This window comes from Ustilaginoidea virens, chromosome 1, assembly GCF_000687475.1.
Source record: "Ustilaginoidea virens chromosome 1, complete sequence".
NCBI lineage: Eukaryota > Fungi > Ascomycota > Sordariomycetes > Hypocreales > Clavicipitaceae > Ustilaginoidea > Ustilaginoidea virens.
The window spans coordinates 384301-404726 of NC_057316.1; the positions used below are offsets into that span (position 1 = coordinate 384301).

Genomic DNA, 20426 nt, shown 5'->3' on the forward strand with positions numbered 1-20426 from the left:
ATCACCGCTTCCATACTAACGACAAGCAGGGGTTTCGGCTCCATTGAGATTCTCAGTTGCACACCTTCGCTCTCTCCTTTACTCTTTCTTTGGGATTGCTGGGTAATCCCCCAACGACATCAACAACAACACAGCACGACAATCGACGACCGCAAACTTCATCTATTCCCTCGCGTCGATCGAACGATTCGAACCATTCAGATTGCATCGCCCGCGGCCAAAGTTCTATTGGGATTCATTATCTTATGCCCGCACTTCCATCTCAGAATCACTTCGAATCACTGCGAGTCAGTAACATCTCACAGCAGCGTAGCCTCCCTGCCTTGCCATCAGCTCGAACAATCTCGTCAATCTATTCTCCGTTTGCGGACTGCTTCGTGCTGTGTAACTACCTCCTGGTGCCTGGGTAGAACAGCACAACGTTAGCTTAGGTACCTGAGATTTTCCTCAGCACGTTGGCTCTTTCCTCACCTTGCTACGTTCGTTGCCGGGAGGTTCGAGCCCGACTTCCAACTTTCACACCCTGACCTCTCCCCTTTCTACCACAAGTACCTATTTTCTCACCCTGCAGTGGAAATACAGGCCGATGCAAGTCGGAATTAATCTGCATCGTTGACCAACTGTTTCAACTCGCCCGCTCCCCCAACTCCCACCGATGCCACACACTCTGCCAACAAAGGTGTATCCGCACACACACGACATTCTGCGCTCTGACACACAATTTACACTTCAAACGAGACCAAGTTCTTTCCTTTTTACACCACACTTTTCTTCGAGCCCGGCGAATCGCCAGTCCGACGCTGGGCTCTAGGTGGATCAGATGGACCCGATAACCTCGCCTCAATCTGGAGAGGATGGGCCAGACCTTGGCCAACGAACCGTCCGAAACCGAAAATGCTCGCTGTACGCGTCTCGCGTCAAGCCTTTTACCGCCGAGAGTAGCATGCCGACGGACACACCACAAATTCCGGACGTGCCGTCGTTACCCATGCCGTCGTTGCCCATGTCGCCGCCTCGTTGGGATTCCCTTGCGCATGGACCGCACCTGTTGAATCAAAGTAATCCAACAGCTGCGCCAAGCACTGCGCCAATCGTATCACCCGAGGTCTCACCAATCCAATCAATTCCCATCTTGGCCGGCTCGGTCACAATACCCACAACACCGAAACCTGGAAGCATCATCACCGGAACGTCAGAGCCACGGAGCGAATCGCCGTCGCGTTCCCTGAAGGGAAAGACATCACTGGCTGACATGCGTTCAGCTGAGAGCTCTCCAGTGATTGAAAACTTCTCCAGACCGCGAAAGCAAAGCATTCGACAGAATGGACCACCTGAAGCCATGCCCGGAGCAGAGACTCTCAAGCCACCACGTTTGGCAAACCTGGCAGCACCTGGAAGCCGTGCGTATGACTTGTCCAACCCCCTACCGCAAACGCCACCCTGGCAAAGGCCACCGCGGCGTCCTTCAGAGTCATCTGTCAAATCGACTTGTGTACTCGCCTCCCCTTTGCCTCACCAAGCCGTCGATTACGGGGAGCCAAGGTCCCACCGTGCCCGGAATGTCACTGGCCCACCGGCGCTTGCGCCTTCTCGGGCACCATGGCTCGGTGGGGATGAGCTGCGCTGCAGCTTCAGATCCCAGCTCACTGCTTCAACTACCCCTGGCACTGCAGTTACAGAACGCAGCAGCGTTCTCACAAAGGGCAGCTCTGTCACCTCTCTCGAAAATCCCGACGAACCCAGCTTGGAAGATGTTATGGGCATGTACGAAAAGGGCTTCGCTGACGACGAGGACGATGACAACAACGATGGCAATTTCGAGAGGCACCAGAGCGAGCCCGACATGAGCACGAGGCCAATACCTGCCGTCTTAGAACCAGAAATGCGACTATCCCCAACTGCTTGCGATTTCCCCCCCGGTAAGCCTCTTGCCGAGAACCGTCTTACGCCCCCATTGCCGTCTTCACGTCCGGCTCTAGACGCCGAAATTAGGCAGTCCAAGATGATTTTTACCAGCTCGGCTTTTACATCCTCAGTCGCTGCCATTAGCGGCGGCAAGGCCGACGTGGATGCGACAGAAAAGCGTGATTCCGCAAAGTCACTGGACTCTGAGCCTTCTGCTGCATCAAGTCCTGTTGCTCCCATTGACAGGGGGTCGCAGCCGACCATTTTAACCCGTTCCTCTCCTTCGCCAACTCCGTCACCTACCGCCACGGCTGCGTCCCCTGCATTCGCATCCATTGCCGTTGAACCCGAGGATCCCGGGTCGAGAGATCGGTATGGTTTTAAAAAGGCCAATCAGTCAGTCACGAGGGAGCAGTATGATTCATGGAACCAAGAATATTCAGTGTACCTCGCCCGTCGTCGACGGAAATGGGTGGGCTATCTCAAGGATTGCGCTCTGATGACAGAAAGACCTAATCGATTCCCATCGCCCTGCGCCAAGACGAAGCGATTCGTACGGAAAGGCATTCCGCCCGATTGGCGGGGCGCCGCGTGGTTTTATTACGCCGGAGGTCCTGCCATCCTTGCTAAGCACTCTGGCCTGTACGAGAAGCTCCTTCACAAGCAGGCCAAGCTGGATGACATTGAAGCCATCGAGCGGGATTTGCACCGAACGTTTCCAGACAATATTCAGTTCAAGCCTTCCACGTACGTGGAACCCTCCCCGAGCAGCAGCCGAAACAGCCAGTCAACCATGACGAGGTCGTCCACCGATGATAATGTGCCAGGCCCATCAGCTGCGGCATCCAATGAGCCCCCCATCATCACTTCGCTCCGCCGTGTGCTGCACGCCTTCTCCGTATACAATCCGCGCATCGGCTACTGCCAGAGTCTGAACTTCCTGGCTGGGCTACTGCTGCTCTTTGTGGAGACGGAGGAGCAATGTTTTTGGCTGCTGAACGTGATTACCATCATATATCTGCCCGGGACGCATGACATGAGCCTCGAGGGCTCCAAAGTGGACTTGGGCGTGTTGATGACTGAGCTTCGGGATAGCATGCCCTCAGTGTGGGAGAAGATTGGTGGCGAACTGGAGAATCTGCCGACGGGCCGCCCTAGCACAAGCAAATCGGTCCGGAAAGCCAGGCCCATACTGCGAAGGCGTGAACAGGCTCCAGGCTTGTCGACGGAACGTCTGCCTCCGATTACGCTCTGCATGACAGCTTGGTTCATGAGCTGCTACATTGGCACATTACCTATTGAGACGACGCTGCGGGTATGGGACGTGTTTTTCTACGAAGGCTCCAAGACGCTTTTCAGGATTGCATTGGCGATTTTCAAAACGGGAGAGCACGAGATCAAAGCCGTCCACGATCCGATGGAGATGTTTGGGGTTGTGCAGGCTATACCGCGACGCATGATTGACGCCAACGCTCTCATGGAAGCATGCTTCAAACGCCGCAATGGCTTTGGGCACCTTACCCAGGGAGTCATTGACGAGCGTCGGCAAGAAAGGCGTGACAGGTCCAGACAAGAGCTGGAGCGAAAATTATGTTCAGAAAAGACGGACCTCGACGGCAACCCTGCAGAGGCCGAGCCCGGCACAGTGTCACGAAAAGGAACACTTTTCGGCAAGAAGAAGAAGGGCGTCATCGGCGTCAGACCAGCAGAGGTGTAAACCCGCACCGTCTCCAACTGTTTACGCATTTGCTACGGGGCAGCGACGGGCAGATTCTGCCCAATCACCTCGACCTCTGTCTCCTGCTTTTTTACTTATCCTCCCCCTTTTCTTTTCTTTGTCTATTTTTTCCATACATGTACACAATTCTACTGAAACAGGCCATTGTCCCATGTCAGATGTGGACTGTCTGGTTTCAAGGCTTCTAATTATTTCATTTTGTCGAATCTTTCTTGGTTCCTCCAGGCCCCTCAACCCAGTCATGCCTTGAGTTCCCCTTGAATCTGGGTTTGCGCCTACTGATGGCCGAGCTGTTGTTACATGATGAAAAGCGTTTTGAGATTCCTTGTATCCTGTCGACGCACGTCAGAGAGAGATTTGCTCCCTAGTCTCCCATTTGTGTTTGCTCGATTTGCTTTTCTTTTTCTTCTTTTTTTTTTCCTTTTTGGCTTTGCCCCCTCAATAGATGCCTTTGAGGCTTCAGGCGCAATTTCTTTTTTTTTTTTTTTTTTTTGGTGTAATTTTTCATGACTATAACGTCTACAACATCAAGGTGTAACGTCCGGGGGATCGGATTGCGCCGGGAAGAAGGATAGTAAGCAGGTCATGTTGAGAAAATCTTGTCAGTGTGTGAATGCGAATGAATGCTCAGCATCTCATGGCGTCTGACTGTGGCATGTAAGGAAACAAGGGGAAATCAGAAACATGTATCGAGGCTGTCTTCCTCTCGTTTGTATTTTTTTGTTGCAACATTCTGGATAGATGGGATGGAAGCGAGAGTAGGCGAATAAAAAGTGCTTGATAGAGCCTTGATACCCAGGAACGGCATGTACCTTGGGGGAAAAAAAAAGGCAGACAGGGTGAAGCATGTTGAAAGGAAGACGACTTGTAGGCATCTCTGCGATGAGGAGATGAAGCATTGCGAGGCATTGCGAGGCATTGCCAAGCTCCAGATGGAGAGGCGTTTGTAGCCGAGTGGCGAGCTGACTGTTGTCGGAAATTCTGCAGGCTGAATAGACACTTTGCCCGGGCCATCCTTGTTAGCCCGTCATCGAGGGCCATGTTCTTTCTCCGCAACCGGCCATGGACCTTCTTTTTGTATCTTGTGTCTTTGTCGTAAGCTCGTTTGTAACCACTTGTTACATGCATGTATGTGGTCATAATCATAGCATCCTTTGCATCATGAGGGGTGTACAAGAGAAAAAAACCCAACCAACCAACCAACCAACAAACAAACAAACAAACCAAACCAAACCAAACCAAACCAAACCAAACAAACCAGTCAAAAACCCAAATCAACTCTTACAAAAAAAAAAAAAAAAAAAAAAAGCCAGCGTCTCGTCCCTGACAGCAGAGGCGATTCACGTCGCCACGGCCGGGAAGACGGGCTCCGCCATGGCGTACTTGCCCACCTGGGCGCGGACGTTCTTCTCCCACGCGGCCCTGTCGCTCTTGTACTCGTGGGCGATGGCGTCCTCGAGCGGGTCATCGGGCTGCGGCTCGACGAGCAGGTCGCGCAGGGCGAGCAGCACGGCGGCGATGCGGGTCGACGGCTTCCAGTTCTCGGGCTTGAGGATGCCGAGGCAGATGTGGCCGAGGGCGTCGTTTGTCACGTTGGGGTGGTAGAGGCGGGTGACGAAGCGCACGGCGGGCGGGCGGAAGGGGTAGTCGGCGGGGAGGGTGAGCAGGACGCCGTAGCGGCCGGGGTGGTAGGGGGTCGAGGGGGGCGGCGCGAGCGTCAGGTGCCATGTGTGGATGGAGGAGTCGTTGGGGAGGCGGACGGTGTAGCCGTCGGGGGGGGTTTGCGACACCTCGGCGTACTCCTGGGTGGGGTGTTAGCGGTGATGAATGAGAGGGAGAAGTTGGGGGGGGGGGGGGGAAGAACCTTTGTGATGCGCTTGGTGGACATTTCCGGGGGGATGGGGGTTGAGGGGGTTTGAGTTGATGATGGCGATGGATGGCGATGGATGGATGGGCGGTTGGTTGGGGCTGGTGGCCTGACATTGGTGTAAAGCAAGGTACATACATACATACATACCTTATGTACTCCGTAGCCTGGTGGGGGAGGGGGGTACTGGGCTTGCAGGTGGGGCTGCTTCCATCGTACTTTACGTGGGGGTAGTTGCCTCTGCTGAGGGCTTTTATAATGGTATGTATGTATGCATGTTTGTATGCATGTTTCCATGTGTACGAGTATCTACTTGCTTTACCCCTCAAAAGACAAAGACACAACTCGCAGAGGCACTCATGGATCCCTGGGCCCAAAGTGCCCCGTCTTGTCGAAGCGGTCCACGTACCCGGCCAAGTCGTCGGCCAGCCCCTTCATCAGCTCGCCAGACACCACGCCTTCCTGCCACGACAGCGCAATGGTCAGGCAGCCGCCCGGGGCGCTGGCGACGCCCAGTCCCACCGGAGCGCCCGTCACCATGGCCCCGTTGGTAAAGTAGACGCGGGACACGGTGAAGCCGGGGCTGGCGGCGGCGGCAGACTCACCACGGCCGCCACCACCACCGCCCTGGTTCCGCAAGACGCCAATGTTGCTGACTTCCCACGACACCTCGCGCGGCTGCCCGTGCTTCTTCTTGAAGAAGCCCAGCCAGTCAGAGTTGTACTTCATCAGGCCGACCACGTCGTTCCTCGGAAAGGCGGCCAGCCGGTCGACGAGCTCGCCCTTGACCCGCCGGGCGACTTTCCAGATGGCACGGTCCAGCGCCGGGCTTGACGCGGCCCGCCGCACTTCTGCCGTCAGCGCCGCCGAGAACTCGTGCGCGTGGCTCGTCACCAGCACGCGGAGCAGGTCTTTGGCCCCCGGGTTCGCGCCGCGGCCCGGAAGAAGCGGGCGCAGGCCGATGGGGGTGCTGGCGGCAAAGGACGTCGCCTCCTGCGCGGGAAGGCGCGCGGCCAGCGAGGCCAGCGTCAGGGCGTGCGTGAGCCCCGTGACGCTCGTCCCGTGCTCCCTGCAGGCCTTGACGAGCCTGGCTGCCACGGGCCAGGGAACGTCGAGCGGCTTGGTGAGCGTCACGTAGGGGAGGGCCAGGTCCATGGGCTTGGCGTGCCAGGGGATAACCTTGGCGGCTCGGAGCATGGCAGGAGCCAGCTCGTTCCACAGCACCTTGGCTAGGAAGACGGGGGAGAAGCTGAAGCCGATCATGCTCTCCTGCGGCTCGGGCAGTTTGGGAGCTTGCCGCGGCAAGGCCACGACGGTTGCGGGCGGCGCCGGGTCGGCGACCGCGTCGGCCGCACCAGCTCCTTGCCGCGTCCGCAGCTCTTGGTTGAGCTCCTCGACGAGGTGCTCGTGGAACAAGCGGCCGCTGGTGCCGTCCAGAAGGGAGTGGTGGTAGGAGAAGACGATGTCTTGCGGCACAGCACCTTCTCCTCCTCCTCCTCCAGCTGCTGCTGCTGCAGCCGCGGCGCCGGGCTCCACGACGGCGATCCGCCACGGCTGACGATGCGCCAGGTCCGGCCACACTTGGTCGTGATGCCAGCCTTGCTGAGCATCCAGCTGGTCATTGTACTGCCGCAGAGACTGGCAGTCGAGCGTCGCGAAGGAGACGTGCTCGGCAAGGTCGAGCTCGGCGAGTTGGCAGAATCTGGCCCGGTTGGTGTCTTCGTGCAAGATGCCGACCTGGAGCATGGGCTGCGCAGACACCACCCTGCCCAGGGCGGGATAAAGGAGGCCGGGGTCGATCCTGCGACGCGGCCGTGGAGCGTGGTATCGACATGTCACGGTGACGCTGCGGTAGATGCCCAGATGGTGGCGCGCCGAGCTGTACAGTTCGCTACGGCACACGTGGAGCAGGGTCAGACGGGGAGGGGAGCAAAGCCATTTTGTTGCCCAATGGCCTTTTTTATCTTTTCTTTTCTTTTATTTTTCTTTTTTTTTCCAATCCCAAGGGCTAGTACTCACATTGGCGACAGTGGCCGCAGGGGCGTGGGCTGGTCGGCCGTCATGACGGATGCCGGGAAAGACGCCGACGCAATGCGGCGAGGCAATACGGTTGTTGGAACGGGGTCTGGAGTGAGGCTAGGGGGGAAGGGGTCCGCACCATAGCCGACCTGCGCCTGGCTTTGCTCAGGCGCCGGCAACGGAACCAGCAGGCGTTGGATGCGTTTTCGAAGCGGCAGCCAGCCTTGGGGCCATGGCGACGCCCCAGGCACAGAGACGGGCAAGCGGGCATATTTATGCTGTTGGGGAACGGTTGCTTTCGATGTTGGTAGCGCTAGAGTTGCGAGTCCATCGACATGACCGACGCAGCACGAGGGCCTGAGAGAACAATATGCGAACAATATGCTGCTGGGACAACCAACAATCCCTTCTCAAGTTCGCACTGTGCGCGGTTACGCTGTCGGGGTGGGGCCGCGGGGCAGGCCTCGCATTCTAATTGGCCTGGCTGAAGGCTTCTGAAAATGCACCGAGCATTCAAAGCTGGCTCCTCCACGCATGCATGACAAGAAAAAAAAGCCGCCCGGACATGATCGCATCGTGGCAGCAGTGATAAACCAAGCATCCTTGGCATGGAAAAGAAAAGGAAATATGGGAAATCGCAGTGATGAAAAGTATGTATAAATAAACAACACCAGGTCCAACCGCCTACCTAACCTACCTACCTCCTTCCACCGTATCTGCCTATGTATCGGAGGGGAGATGTGTGCCGAGCGTTGATTCCGTGGAAGAAGAAAATATGCCAACACGTTACTGGCGAGCCTGCAATCAATCATTGCTCCGTTCCCCGCTGGCTGTGGTGGGTGCGGAAGAATTCACAAGACCGAGCATCTTGGTTCTACTACGGGATAGAAAACCTCGCGACGATTGCATTGTAAGCCGGCTCTATGTTGGGACCGCTGCTGGGCACTGGCTCAAAGCAACATAACAGACCCAGGGAGGAACTCCTCGGGTTGACAAGTTGCTTGAGCGATGCTTGTAATTTTTCGATTATTATGCTTGATGTGAGGTTGGCAAACGAGCAAGGGACCGAAATCCATCAGCCTAGCAGGTAAAGAGCTGTTCAAGAAGGCCGTTTTGGGCCAGCATCTCGCACTCATGCTTCATTGACATGGCTTCAGAGACGCTTGGGTCCTCCTTGACAACTTGCCATGAATGTCCATCCAAGCTGGCTACATCCCCCGAGAGCTGTGCGACAGACTTATGGCGACCGTGCCAGCAGTTGCCAATGATGAATGATATCGTAGCTCTCACCACCTAGATCCGGAAACTCCATGAATATCGCATCCTCGGTGTGGCAAAAGTGCTGGATAATGTACGGCGACAGCGGCTGGCGCTGCAGCACGGCGAAGATTTCCTTGCTCGTGGGCCCTGTAGTCGCTTCGGCCGGGACGGCTTTTTTTCACGGCAACGGCATCGCTGAGCTTGAAGACGAATCCGGTGCTTCCCAGGCTGAGCAGCTGAGGTTCGTCTGGATGGTGCGCCTTCTTTTTGCGTCGACGCGAAGCTTCGCAGCTCGCTGCCAAAGCTCGAGGCAGACGGGAAGAGGAGCGACTCCACGGTCGTGATCCAGGAGGCCACGGCCTTTAGGGACGCTGTCAAGTAAGCTCCCTTGCAAGCAGCAAGACGCTGCTGGTGGAAGTTGCATGTAATGACGGGGAGGAGAGATTCGTTGCAAAGATTTTGGCTGGTTCAGGCAGCCAAGGCGTGCGCGCAAGAAATACTTGGGTGTGTCGGATGCTGGCGGCGCCGCTTGGCAAGAGGAGTTTTGAAACGGAACAATGGCCGAGTGACGGATGATAACTGATAATTGGATGGATGCCTTGGTGTTGCACTAAAACGCCTGGTGACGCCACACACAAAAGTGCGGCGCTATTGGGCTCCTTAGACTGCGATACTTGGGGGGCTGCGCCACGGCGGGGATGCGTGCGACCCAGTTGCCGCGGTTACTGGTGGGCCAAACGAGCCACAAGAGGTCGCGCCACTGGAAGAGCCCCACCTTGCAGGCCCAGCAGTATGCCCGCACGTACTCGGTACTGCACAGTACGGACGCAGAACGCGCGCAGCTCTGGGCCTGCGAGGTTCCGAACCAGAATAGAAACAAAACATGGCCAGCCCATCCGCCAAGGAGGGCCGCCGACGGTGCAAGGCAACAATCGACAGCATCTCTCCACCCTCTCTCCATTCATTTTCCGCACCGTGGCGAATCGCGCGCGACAACTGCCGGCTTCCACCATTCATTCTTTCATCTGCTGTCGCCGCCATCGGCAACATTCTTGCATGCTTACCATTGCCAAACATTATCCCGCTTACCACCGCTTTGCCGGCACTTTTTGATTCTCCCCCGTGTCGTTGTCACGAAGCGTCGTCACATACACATACACGTACACACATACAGATACGCATACCCGCACACCACGAGCACATACAACCCGCGCTTCTGCTCTCGCTGCTGCACCCCCATGCTTCTGCAACCGTTGCCGCGCAGGGGGGGAAAAAACGACCTTGGCAGCCCAACTTGCAGCTTTGCGCTTGTCAATCATGAAATCGCGGCTGGCTAGCTGAAGCGCGCGTCATTGATTTTCATCGCAACGGTACTGTGAGCAAAAAAAAAAAAAAAAAGAAAACCGGAACGGCGACACCCACCGCGCCGCCGCCTGGGCTTTTTTTTTTTCGCACATGGATCGCGACGTCGGCAACGATGCGGCCGCCTCTCGATCCAACGGTCGGCTGCCTTCGACCAAGCTCGTCGTGAGCCATGACGGCCGAAAACCCCTGTTCCCCGACAACGCGACGACACGAGGACTGCGAAACGGCAACGCGAGCAACCAGATCCGGTCGGCGACGGCCTCGGTAGGCACCGGCCACGGACCCAACGCACCGCCTCCTGGAGCGGGCGCACCGCGCGGCGGGCTGGCGCGGAGAGCAAATTCCGAGCCCCAGGGCGCCGCTTCGGAAGCTGGACACGCGGGCGGGAAAAGTCCCCGCGCCGGCACCCCCGGAGGCAGTCGCATCCCCAGACTCGAGCTGGCTGCGTCCCAAGGCCGGCGGCCCATTTCGCTCGCCGAGGCCTTCAAGATTGCACAGGAGGAGGAGGAGGAAGCGGAGAGGGCGCGGCAACTCGGGGGTTCGCCGAGCCCTGCACCCCGACCGTGGCGAGCGCGACCGTCGGGCCAGCCGGAAGACGACGAGGCCAAGGCGAGGCCAATGCCGGCAGCAGAGCGTTTGCACAGCAAAGGCGCGACGCGACCATCTGGCCAGGCTCGCCGAGGAGTCACTCACACTCTGCCGTCTCCTGACGCGAGGGCGCGGCCCGGCCAGGCAGCAGCAGCAGCAGCAGTATCAAGCGGCAGCCTGAGCAGGAGATGGGGAAACGCCCTCAGCCTCGAGGAGCGCGTAAACGAGTGGAGGCAACATTCACCAGCAGCGGCAGCGGCAGCAGCAGCACCAACACCAGCAGCAACAGCAGCAGCTCATCCACCGAGGGCTGTACCGTGCCCAGATGCACTCGGGTATTCAAGCGAGGACGGCCGACTGCCCGACTTGGTCCCTGGGATCGAAGACATGGCTTTCGGCTCTCCCAACCGACGGTTCGGAATCGCGTCCCCGTCAAAGGATTTCACGTGGCAAGTCGAGCAAGACTTTACGGCAGGGGATCTTCAGGTGTCCGACAGCCCCCGGATCAGAGCCGGGAACAACAGCAACAAGCCGTTCGCGAACCGGCCGTCGATATTCGCCAAGGGTGCCGGCATCGACTCGCCGGCAAGGGTGATCCCCCAGCCTGAGCCTGTGGCCAAGGCTTCCAGACCAGGCAGCAGTCGAGGAACCGGGCTCGGCAACGGGCTGCTTGGCCATGACGGCGCGGCAGGACTGTCCGATCAACCGACAGCACGCAAGTACGCCCGGCTGGACGAGCTTCGCCAAAGAGAGGCCGCGGTGGAGAAACAGATGGCAATCTCGGACCGAAACACGTCGAGAGCAAGAAACGCAAAGATTGACCAGCTTCGCCAGTGGGAGGCAAAGGGGCTATCGAAGCGAGCCCTGGCTGCGGCTCGCTTGGAAGAGATCAAGGAACAGAACGCCATGGCGAGGCCGCCGCCTCCAGACGGGCAAGCAGTGTGCGGCCGCCCTAGCAGCAGGCTTGCGGACCGAGGAGAGCACGTCCCGGACACGCCAGTCACCATATTCAAGAGCTATCGCAGCCAGCAGGAAAACCTGGACCCCATGCAGCCGAAGCTGCCGCCGCTCGACGCAAACGACGCAAACGCAGAGGCGAAGCCAGGGCAGCCCAGGTCCACCAATGAGCGTGACTTGCTGCGGCGGCTGGCAAGAGCTGCCAGTGCCAGTGGCAGTCCAGCACCCCCGCCCGTGCCAGCTGTCGAGCGACAGAAGCGAAGCGACGACGATGGACACAAAGCTGCCGCGAAGCCATTGCCTGGCGGCCGACTCGCAGACAATGACCGCAAGTCGGCACCGGGCTTCAGCTCCACTACCGCCAGGGACAAGGATGGCCAGCCGCCAAGACCGACCGTCGGATTTGCTGGCTTGCGACGCGCCAACTCAGCCGGGTCAGCCAAGAGCAAGCGATCGAGCATGCATTCAGAGTCGGATCCAACCGTTCGGATAGAGGCCGAGATGAAGCTGTTTGCGCCTCACGAGAATCATTCGGAGCGGGGATCCGTGCGCGCTCCCTCGCCGCAGCCCGGTCCAGAGGGTGAGGAAGAAGGACAAGAAGGAGGAGGAGGAGAAGACGAAGAAGAAGAAGAAGAGGAAGAAGAGGGGCAGGCGAATGGAGAAAACGACAAGGCCGAAGACGGTGACGCGAGCGACTTGGCCCAGGCGACGCCCAGACCACAAAAGCACGATTTTCTCAGCCTGCCGACACCTCGAGTGACTGGTGCATACGTCGAAACGCCCGTGACTACCAAAACGGGCGAGATTAAGGGTGAAGAGGAGGAGGAGGGAGAAGAAGAAGGAGAAGGAGAACAAGAGCAAGAGGTCAAGCCGTTCAAGGAGAAGCTCAGAGAGCAAAGGGAGCGGGAGCAGGTTGAAAAGGCCGTACGCCCAAACGGGGCTGTTTCTCCAGAGCCGATTCAAGACGTCAGCGCAGACCGCGACCGCCCAAGCAGCGGCAGACTGGCTGATGCGGCAGCGGCGGCAGCGGCGGCAGCATCGGCGACAACAGCGACAGCCTCGACTGCTGCCGCCAAAAGACCGCGATCACGCTCGACGTCACGGAAAAGGCAGCCGCTGAAGAACTCGGCCAAGCTGCCCTCCGTCAAGGACGATTTGCGCGAGCTCCAGCGGCAGCACAACATTGACGACTCGACGGTGGACGACGACATTGAGGAGATTTTGTCCGGCCGAAAACACCCGTCCCCGAAGCTGACGCAGCTGCTGCAAGAGCTGCCGGCCAGGTCGGCGGGCGACGTCGACGACGCGCCCCTCAAAGCCCTGGACGACGAGGTCAAGCAAGAGCCAGCAGCCGCCGAAGACAAGGACGTTTCCGAAACGGAGTCGGTCCTCTTCAGCAAGATGAGCAGAACCCTCCGCGCCGGCTTGTCCAACATTCGCGTCGCCAAGATTGGCATTGAAAGACTGCAAGACCAAGTCGCCCAGACGGAGGCGAAGGCGCCGGGGCTGGAGGAAGACCGGCCGACCGAGGCGCCCAAGGCGGCCGCCCGAGGCGCAAAGCAGAAGCAGCACCAGCACCAGCACCAGCACCGGCACCGGCACCACGACAAGACGGCTCCCGACGCCGACGCCGACGCCGCCGCATCGCCCCCGGCGTACCTCGTCCTCCCCGTCCCGCGACTGTACCGCACCGCGCCGCGGGCGGGCCTGACGCTGTGGGGGCTGCTGCTGGCCGTGCTGTCGGCCTGGTACGCGGCCGAGTGGGCCATGTGCGCAAGGTACTGCCGGCCGACGACGTGCGGCTCCGCGCCGTGCGTGTACTCGTACGACGACCCGGCGTTCGGCTACGCGCTGCCGGTGAAGCTGGACCAGTGGACGACGGGCGGCGCGGGCCGCGGGCTGGCGCACCGGGCGGCGGAGCAGGTGCAGGACTGGGTGGCGGACCTCGACGACGCCCTGCGCGGCCGGTCGCTGCAGGACGTGGCGGTGGAGCGGCTGACGGCCGAGGAGCGGCTGCAGCACCGCCGGAGGCTGCGCAAGCGCGGGCTGCTCCGGCCGCCGGCCCGGGCGCCGGGGGGGGCGGACCAGCAGGCCAAGTGGGACGCGTGGCGGCGGTCGCGGCTGGCCAGGGAGCAGCGGGCGCGGGAGGCGCGGGCCACGTGGGCGCCGGACGAAGCCATCGGGGGGGACGAGCGGGTGTGGTGACGTTTTATGTGCATGTAGCGGCGGTGTTCTTTTGACCCTTCTGGTCCTTTTGATCATTTTTCCTTTTCTTTTATATATACAGGTCCTTGTCCTGCTTTGTGTTGTTCTTTTTCGCACGCATCGGCGACACGACGCTCAAGACGTGTTTCACGATGAAACTTTGCACACGGCCGAATTTTTCACGACGAGACCGTCCCCGATGCCAACGACTTGTCCACGCTGCCAAAGACTTTCCGCGATGCACAAGCCTTTCCACGATGGAGGCTTTCCACGTGCCAGATATCCCAAAACGCCAGACACCAAAACACCACACCACCCCCCGGACTAATCCTCGATGCCGCTCCATTCGTCCTCGTCCTCGTCCCCGCCATCCTCCTCCTCCTCCTTCTTCCCCCACGGCAGCCGCCCATCCGCCAGGCTCTCCCTCGCCCGCGCGCGCACGCTCCGCACCGCGCTGCCCTCGGCCGCCCGCCGCACCGCCTCCGCAAACGCCTCGGCGAAGGCGCGACCCCCCCCGTCGGCCAGCAGCGCGCCCTCGCGCTCCATCTCGTCCACCCACACGTCCAGCACGTGCAGCCGCAGGCCCGGGGCGACCCCCTCGTCCAGGCTGCCGGCCAGCACGCCGGCCACGCGGGCCACGCCGTCGCCGCGCCACCCCTGCTCGCGGGCGAAGCGCACGTGCGCGCCCAGCACCCGCCGCGCCAGCGCGAGGAACTTGTCGACGCGGAGGGCGTCCACCCCGGCCCACTGGCGCGACAGCACCGGCCAGAAGGCCCCGAGGAACGGGGGCACGCAGTCGGCGCGCAGGCGGGCCGGCAGCGCGGCCAGCTGGGCCGCCAGGGCGAGCTGCGGGCGCGGGCGGTCCGTCATCCAGAGCGCGTAGAAGAGGCCCGTCCAGAGGCGGAGGGCCTCGTGGTCGGCGAGCGAGGTGCGTGCCGAGAGGAACGTCTCGAGGGCGGCGAGCGACTGCGAGCGGAGGCGGCGGTCTGCACAGGGGTGTTAGAGCAACGGACATTTGTTTTTTTCCCCCCTTTACTCGGGGGGAAGAAGGGGGGGAAGGGGTGGTGGATGCGCTGGACGGACCGCTCGATGCGAGGTTTTTGATAAAGGGCATCTGGGCGGCCGAGCTTGCGGCGGCCATGGTAGCGGGGGGTGTTGTCGCTCGCAGCCGAACGCTGGGTCGAGTTGAGTCGAGTTGATTCGAGCTGATTCGAGTGATTCGAATTGATTCGAGTTGATTCGAGTTGATTCGAGTTGAGCCGAGTCGAGTCGAGTCGTGAGGCTTGGCCGGGAGGCAAGACAAGAACACGAAGAATGGAAAAGACGGACGAAAGAGTTGCTCGCGGGACGGAAAAGTGCCGAGCAAAAGTGAAATCTCGACTCAATTTGGAATTTGGCGTCCAAGGGAAGGTGCTAGCTGGCCCCACCTGGTGGGGCGTCTGTCTGGTGCCGCCCAGCCTGCAGGGAGCAAGTGGTGCAGGCAGCACAGCGCTCGATTCCGCTGACAGACTGCGTGGGCTTGCACAGGCATTGGCTGACTGACGTCGCCCAGGGCTCGGTTCGGCCCAGATGCCGCCTGTGGCTTCTACTGTGCACTGTTCACTGTGCACTACTCACTATCTACTGTCTACTATTCACTATTCACTATCCACTTTCCACTCTCTACTATTTCCTGTCCACTGTCCACTGTCTACTATCTACTGTGCACTCTTCACTGTCTACTGTCTACTATTCACTATTCACTATTCACTATTCACTATTCACTATTCACTGTCCACTATCCACTATTCACTATCCACTATTCACTATCCACTATTCACTATCCACTGTCCACTATCCACTGTCCACTGTCCACTGTCCACTGTCCACTGTCCTCTGTCACGTCCGCTCTACACATCCAACCCACCAAGTCAACAGCCCTGCCAAACAACAACCACAAAACAACGTCTATTCCGGTAAAAACGCCAAAATCCCCCCGTCGACCATGCAACGGGATTTACTCTCTATTCGTCCGAGGAACGAAAAAACTACCTGTACCCCTGTCCGGCTGTCCTGGAAGCTTTGTTCCCGCTTCCCGCCCTAAAGTAATTATACTGCGTTGGATCGCTTTCCACGTACGCCTGGGTGTCGTCAGCTTGAGCAAGGCCGCTGTACCCCTGGGGTCCGCCGCCTAATGCGCCTATCGAGGGGCCGGGGCCGGCACCAGCTCCGCCACCGGCACCGGCACGGCTGTGCGCGACGAGCGGCGACGACACGATCCGCTGCGGTGTCGGCGCATACGTCCTCGTGGGTGTCGCTCTGCCGCCCTGGTCGACCGGCAACACTTCGCCAGAGCGGTAGCCCGGCGGACCCGTGTCCATCGGCACCCCGGCGGCGTGTTGCACGAGGCCGCACGAGCTTCCGTTGTCCTGCGAGTACATGGGGGTTTGCCCGCGAGGAATCGGGTCGCGAGACGCCGCGTAGCCGGCGGCGTTTGGCGACCGGTAGCTCGTGTACCCCATGTCGGGCACCGTCATGTCCGCCATGCCGAGTCTGGACGGCTGGCTTTCCGGGACGGCGGCGCCGTAGGGCGTGGGGCTTGCGCGGCCGCTCAGCATGGGCGACGCGGGCCGCGACAGGGTGGCGCCGCTGCCGCCGTACCTGTCGTCAAACGAGGCCGGGGTGCCGCCTCGGTACGTTTCCGCTTCCCAGCCGTACAGTTCGTGGCCGCCGTGCTCCTCGGAAAACTCGGCCCGGTTCTTGTAGTACTCAAAGTCCATCTGGGCATCCGACACGTACTCGAAGCCGGGCACGGCCCGCGCCGGCTTGCCCACCTTGCCTCCTCCCTTCATCGAGTCCAAGGCGTACATGTCCGAGTACCCGCTGACCGTCACGAGGTCGGAGCCGTCGTTGTCGCGCCCGTCGGTCAGGCGGCCGCGGTACACCGACGGCAGCATGTTCTGGGCCTTTTGGTGCACCATGGGGGTGATGAGCGGCTTGTACAGGGCGGGATGGCCGAAGCGGCTGGCCAGCTTGTCGTTGCGGCTCTGGTGGCCCCCGTCGCCCCCCATCCCCATCCCCATCCCCGCCCCCGCCCCCGCCCCCGCTTCGGGATGACGATGCTGCTGCTGCTGCTGCTGCCTCATCTGCCGGATGTTGTAGAACCGTATCTTGTCGTCAAAGGTCCGTCGGCAGTACACCTTGAACGCCATCATGAGCAACGGCAGCGGGCACGAGGCGTAAAACTGAAAGTGCCTGCCGTCGCCCTGGGCCCACGTGATGAGCAGCACCACCCCGTTGGCCAGGACCGAGGCCAGGATCATGCGGTTGAAGACGACGCGCCAAAACAGCCCGCCCGACTCCGTCTTGGTGACGAACCGGTACAGGATCAGGTACTTCTTGAGGTAGCAGTCGATGCAAAAGTACAGGGCCGTCGCGAGCAGGACCAGCGGCTGGATGGTGCAGAAGCACAGCGCGACCGTGGTGTAGAAGAGGAAGTAGGTGTAGTAGTTGGCGTACTCGAACGGGGGCGGCGCCGTCAGCTCAATCAGCTCCCGCGGCGTCGGGCTGGAGAACTTCTTCTGGAAAAAGGCCGCGATGAGGGGCCAGAGCTGCGCGAGGTCGACGGCGGCGCCGAGCTGCCGCTGGAGCAGGTACGTGACCCAGAAGATGCTGTTGTTGCAAAAGGAGACGACGATGCTGGTGGCCAGCTTGGCCTCCACGATGGCGTCCCACGCGTCCTTCTTCTTGCCGTTGCTCCCCGGCTCGCTCGTCGACCGGATCACGCTCGAGACAAAGGCCCACAGGATGCTGAAGAAGGAGAAGACGATGAGGTTGTTGAAGACGAAGAAGGCGTAGAGCTTGCTCAGCACGTGGCGCTCCCGCCCCGTCTTGGTCTGGTCGCCCGCCTTGATGGACAGCCGGCGGAAGATCATGGGCAGGACCAGGTACACCAGGGACGTCAGGGCCGGGGACGCGATGCCCTGGACGATGCCCCAAAAGGTGGTGTTGCGCTCCAGCTGCGTCTGGAAGCCCTTCCACACCTTGCCCAGGTTGCTAAGGTTGACCAGGAAGATGGCCATCATGGCGTTGGGGGCGACCCAGAGGAGGGTCAGGACGGCGATCCAAAAGTTGTTGACCCATCGCCTGCGGCTGCGCGTCGCGCTCGACAGCGGCATGTTGGGCCAGATGATGTCGATGGGCTTCGGGGCGAGCGTGACGGTGGCGCCGTGGGGCTTCTTCTTCCGGCAGGCGTACGCGATGCTGTGCGCCTCGGCAATCTCGGAGTAGCTGGCGAAGCCGTAGGGCATGGTGCTGCGCCTGTCCACGCGGGCCCGGACCTCCTTGATCTCCGTCTCGAGCGCCTTGATGCGCTGGGTGAAGTAGTCGATGGCGTCCAGCTTCTGGCCCTTGGGGTACGTCCCAAAGGACCGGTCCTTTTTCGAGGGCTTGCAGGTCGGCCTGGCGGCGGGCAGGTTCCGCGGATCCCTGAGATACTTGGCCAGGACCTTTTCGAGCTTTCGGACGGCCTTGCCGTGCTCCTCGATGAGGTCCGGCAGGTCCTTGACGTTGCGGGCGACGACGGTCCGCGCAAACGACGAGTTTGGGACGACCGAGTCGATGATCCTGGCGATGCCCTCGTCGGAGCAGCCCTGGCGGGGGATGTCGAAGAGCATGAGGGTGCGGGCGTGCAGGCTCCGCTGGTAGTCGTCCGACTCGAAGTAGAGCCGCCGCAGGTGCAGCACCTTGCGGTAGTTCCACCACAGGAAGCCCATGACGATGAGGTTGAACAGGTATCCGACCACCACGACGGACCAGATGGGGGTGCCCCAGACGTTGCGCGGCGTGATTCGAAGTATCCACCCCGTCCGGTCGGGCTGGCCGTTGGTGGGCACCAGGACAAAGTTGGATATGTTGACGGGCACCAGGATGGCGATGCCGACGAGGGCCAGGACGAGGAACATGTTTCTCAGCATGCGGATGAAGCGCAGGAAGACCGTGGCATCCATTCCTATCTGGTGCATCAGGGCAACCTCCTTGGTGTTGAGGAGGGGCGAGACCCAAGCCCACGGGGCCTTTCCGATTGGCGGCGGAGCATGCTTCTCGTCTGCGTGCTTGGACTTGGGCGCGTAGATGGCTTGATGGTAGGGCCGTATGAAGGAGAAGCAGACGGTTATGAAGGCGGTGAAGCCGAGCGACGTGGCCAGGGCCGAGTATACCGAGGTTTCGACAATCTTGGTGTTCACAAAGGGGTTCTTGAGCAGGTCGATGATCTCCTGCCCGGCATCCTTGCCGGCCTCGTTTCGGGCGAGCAGAGCCTGGGCCGCTGCAGGAAGAAGAGATGGCATGGCGAGTGGGAGGGGGGTCACCAGGCCGAGCGACGGAAGGCCCAGGCCCAGGCGTAGGACGAGCTTCGAGCAGGTCTGCAAATGGACCAGCTGGCGGGCCCGACAACAAACAGACTGCTCCAAGGGGGGAGATGGTTGGCCTGCATGCACCCCCTCCTCGTATGCTCTGCGAATCTGCACCGGCGACGCTCGCTGTCGAATCCCTTTCCCAGGGCAGCTGGTCCGCCGCTCGGCGCAAGCGGATGACGTATATTGAGGGGATACGGGGGGATACGGGGGGATACGGCGGGATACGACGGGGGCCGAGAGGAGGCTGGCGGTGCCGCCGAGGGAAAGAACAAGAGCTTGCGAGCGAGCGGCCGGCCGGGGGGGCGAGGGGGCGAAGCGGCAGAAAACGAGAGACTACTTCTGTCGCAGTGAAGGAAGAAGCGAGGGCCAGGTCGAGTGGAAGCCGGAGGAGGTCGTGGTCGAAGGGAAAAGGAAAAAGCGCAGATCAGGTTGGCGAAGGCGAAGGCGAAGGCGAAGGCGAAGGGGGGGGGTCTGTTGCGAGGAAGAAAAGATGCTCACTGCACATGTGGCCCAGGGCAGAGGCAACGGAGAAGTCAACTTGTCTCGAGTCTGCGACGCCAGCCGGACGCTGGACGGGTCAACTGGTTGGATTGACTCAATGTGCACTGTGGAAAAGGGCCAAGGGGCGGGCGTTGCTGCGTTGCGTCAACGACAGCCAACTGGTCAATGCGACGGAAGCCCCAGCGGTTAAAAAAAAAAAGAAAAAAAAAAAAAAAGCCCAGACGCAACGTGCAGCCCCACCGTTCCACCACAGCCACAAGCCACAGACAGCCAACCGCCGTCACCAATGGCACAACGGACCTGACTCTTGCGCGACCCAGGTGCCAGGGACCCAGGGGCAAGTTCCGATGCCGTCACCGACTCACCGCACGCACGTGACCGATGGATGGATGGCCTGCTGGCGCATGACGTGAGTAAAGACCATCGGGGGGGGGACCATGCCGAGCGCTTCCCCTCGTGTGTACTGATTTATCTGTACTGATTTTGGTTTTGGTATGAAATAGTAAGGTTCGTTTAGAAAAAAAAAAAAAAAAAAAAGAAAAGAAGAGTCAACAAAAAGAATCGACTCCGTACACGTGTGTACATATGTGTGCCTGTCAAGTCAAACTCGGCAGGCACGGAGCAG

The 20426-nt window shown here is 60.1% G+C and overlaps 7 protein-coding genes across 7 annotated transcripts; 3 read left to right on the forward strand and 4 right to left on the reverse strand.

The window, feature by feature from the left end:
- Positions 1-820: 820 nt before the first annotated feature.
- UV8b_00059 (uncharacterized protein) lies at positions 821-3622 on the forward strand (the record flags this gene model as incomplete). Its single annotated transcript, XM_043137557.1, has 2 exons — positions 821-1919; positions 1980-3622. The coding sequence occupies 2 exons, from the start codon at positions 821-823 to the stop codon at positions 3620-3622; spliced, it is 2742 nt and encodes a 913-aa protein (XP_042993491.1).
- A 1361-nt stretch (positions 3623-4983) lies between these two features.
- On the reverse strand, positions 4984-5531 carry UV8b_00060 (uncharacterized protein; the record flags this gene model as incomplete). Its single annotated transcript, XM_043137558.1, has 2 exons — positions 4984-5445; positions 5508-5531. The coding sequence occupies 2 exons, from the start codon at positions 5529-5531 to the stop codon at positions 4984-4986; spliced, it is 486 nt and encodes a 161-aa protein (XP_042993492.1).
- Positions 5532-5867: 336 nt separating this feature from the next.
- Positions 5868-7573, reverse strand: UV8b_00061 (uncharacterized protein; the record flags this gene model as incomplete). Its single annotated transcript, XM_043137559.1, has 2 exons — positions 5868-7401; positions 7530-7573. 2 exons carry the CDS (start codon positions 7571-7573, stop codon positions 5868-5870), a joined length of 1578 nt encoding a protein of 525 aa, XP_042993493.1.
- Positions 7574-8839: 1266 nt separating this feature from the next.
- UV8b_00062 (uncharacterized protein) lies at positions 8840-9171 on the forward strand (the record flags this gene model as incomplete). Its single annotated transcript, XM_043137560.1, has 2 exons — positions 8840-9030; positions 9081-9171. The coding sequence occupies 2 exons, from the start codon at positions 8840-8842 to the stop codon at positions 9169-9171; spliced, it is 282 nt and encodes a 93-aa protein (XP_042993494.1).
- A 1073-nt stretch (positions 9172-10244) lies between these two features.
- On the forward strand, positions 10245-13904 carry UV8b_00063 (uncharacterized protein; the record flags this gene model as incomplete). The annotated part of the gene is made up of 1 exon (XM_043137561.1): positions 10245-13904. One exon carries the CDS (start codon positions 10245-10247, stop codon positions 13902-13904), a length of 3660 nt encoding a protein of 1219 aa, XP_042993495.1.
- A 324-nt stretch (positions 13905-14228) lies between these two features.
- Positions 14229-15045, reverse strand: UV8b_00064 (uncharacterized protein; the record flags this gene model as incomplete). Its single annotated transcript, XM_043137562.1, has 2 exons — positions 14229-14890; positions 14988-15045. The coding sequence occupies 2 exons, from the start codon at positions 15043-15045 to the stop codon at positions 14229-14231; spliced, it is 720 nt and encodes a 239-aa protein (XP_042993496.1).
- An 886-nt stretch (positions 15046-15931) lies between these two features.
- On the reverse strand, positions 15932-19231 carry UV8b_00065 (uncharacterized protein; the record flags this gene model as incomplete). The annotated part of the gene is made up of 1 exon (XM_043137563.1): positions 15932-19231. The coding sequence occupies one exon, from the start codon at positions 19229-19231 to the stop codon at positions 15932-15934; it is 3300 nt and encodes a 1099-aa protein (XP_042993497.1).
- Between the last annotated feature and the right edge of the window lie 1195 nt (positions 19232-20426).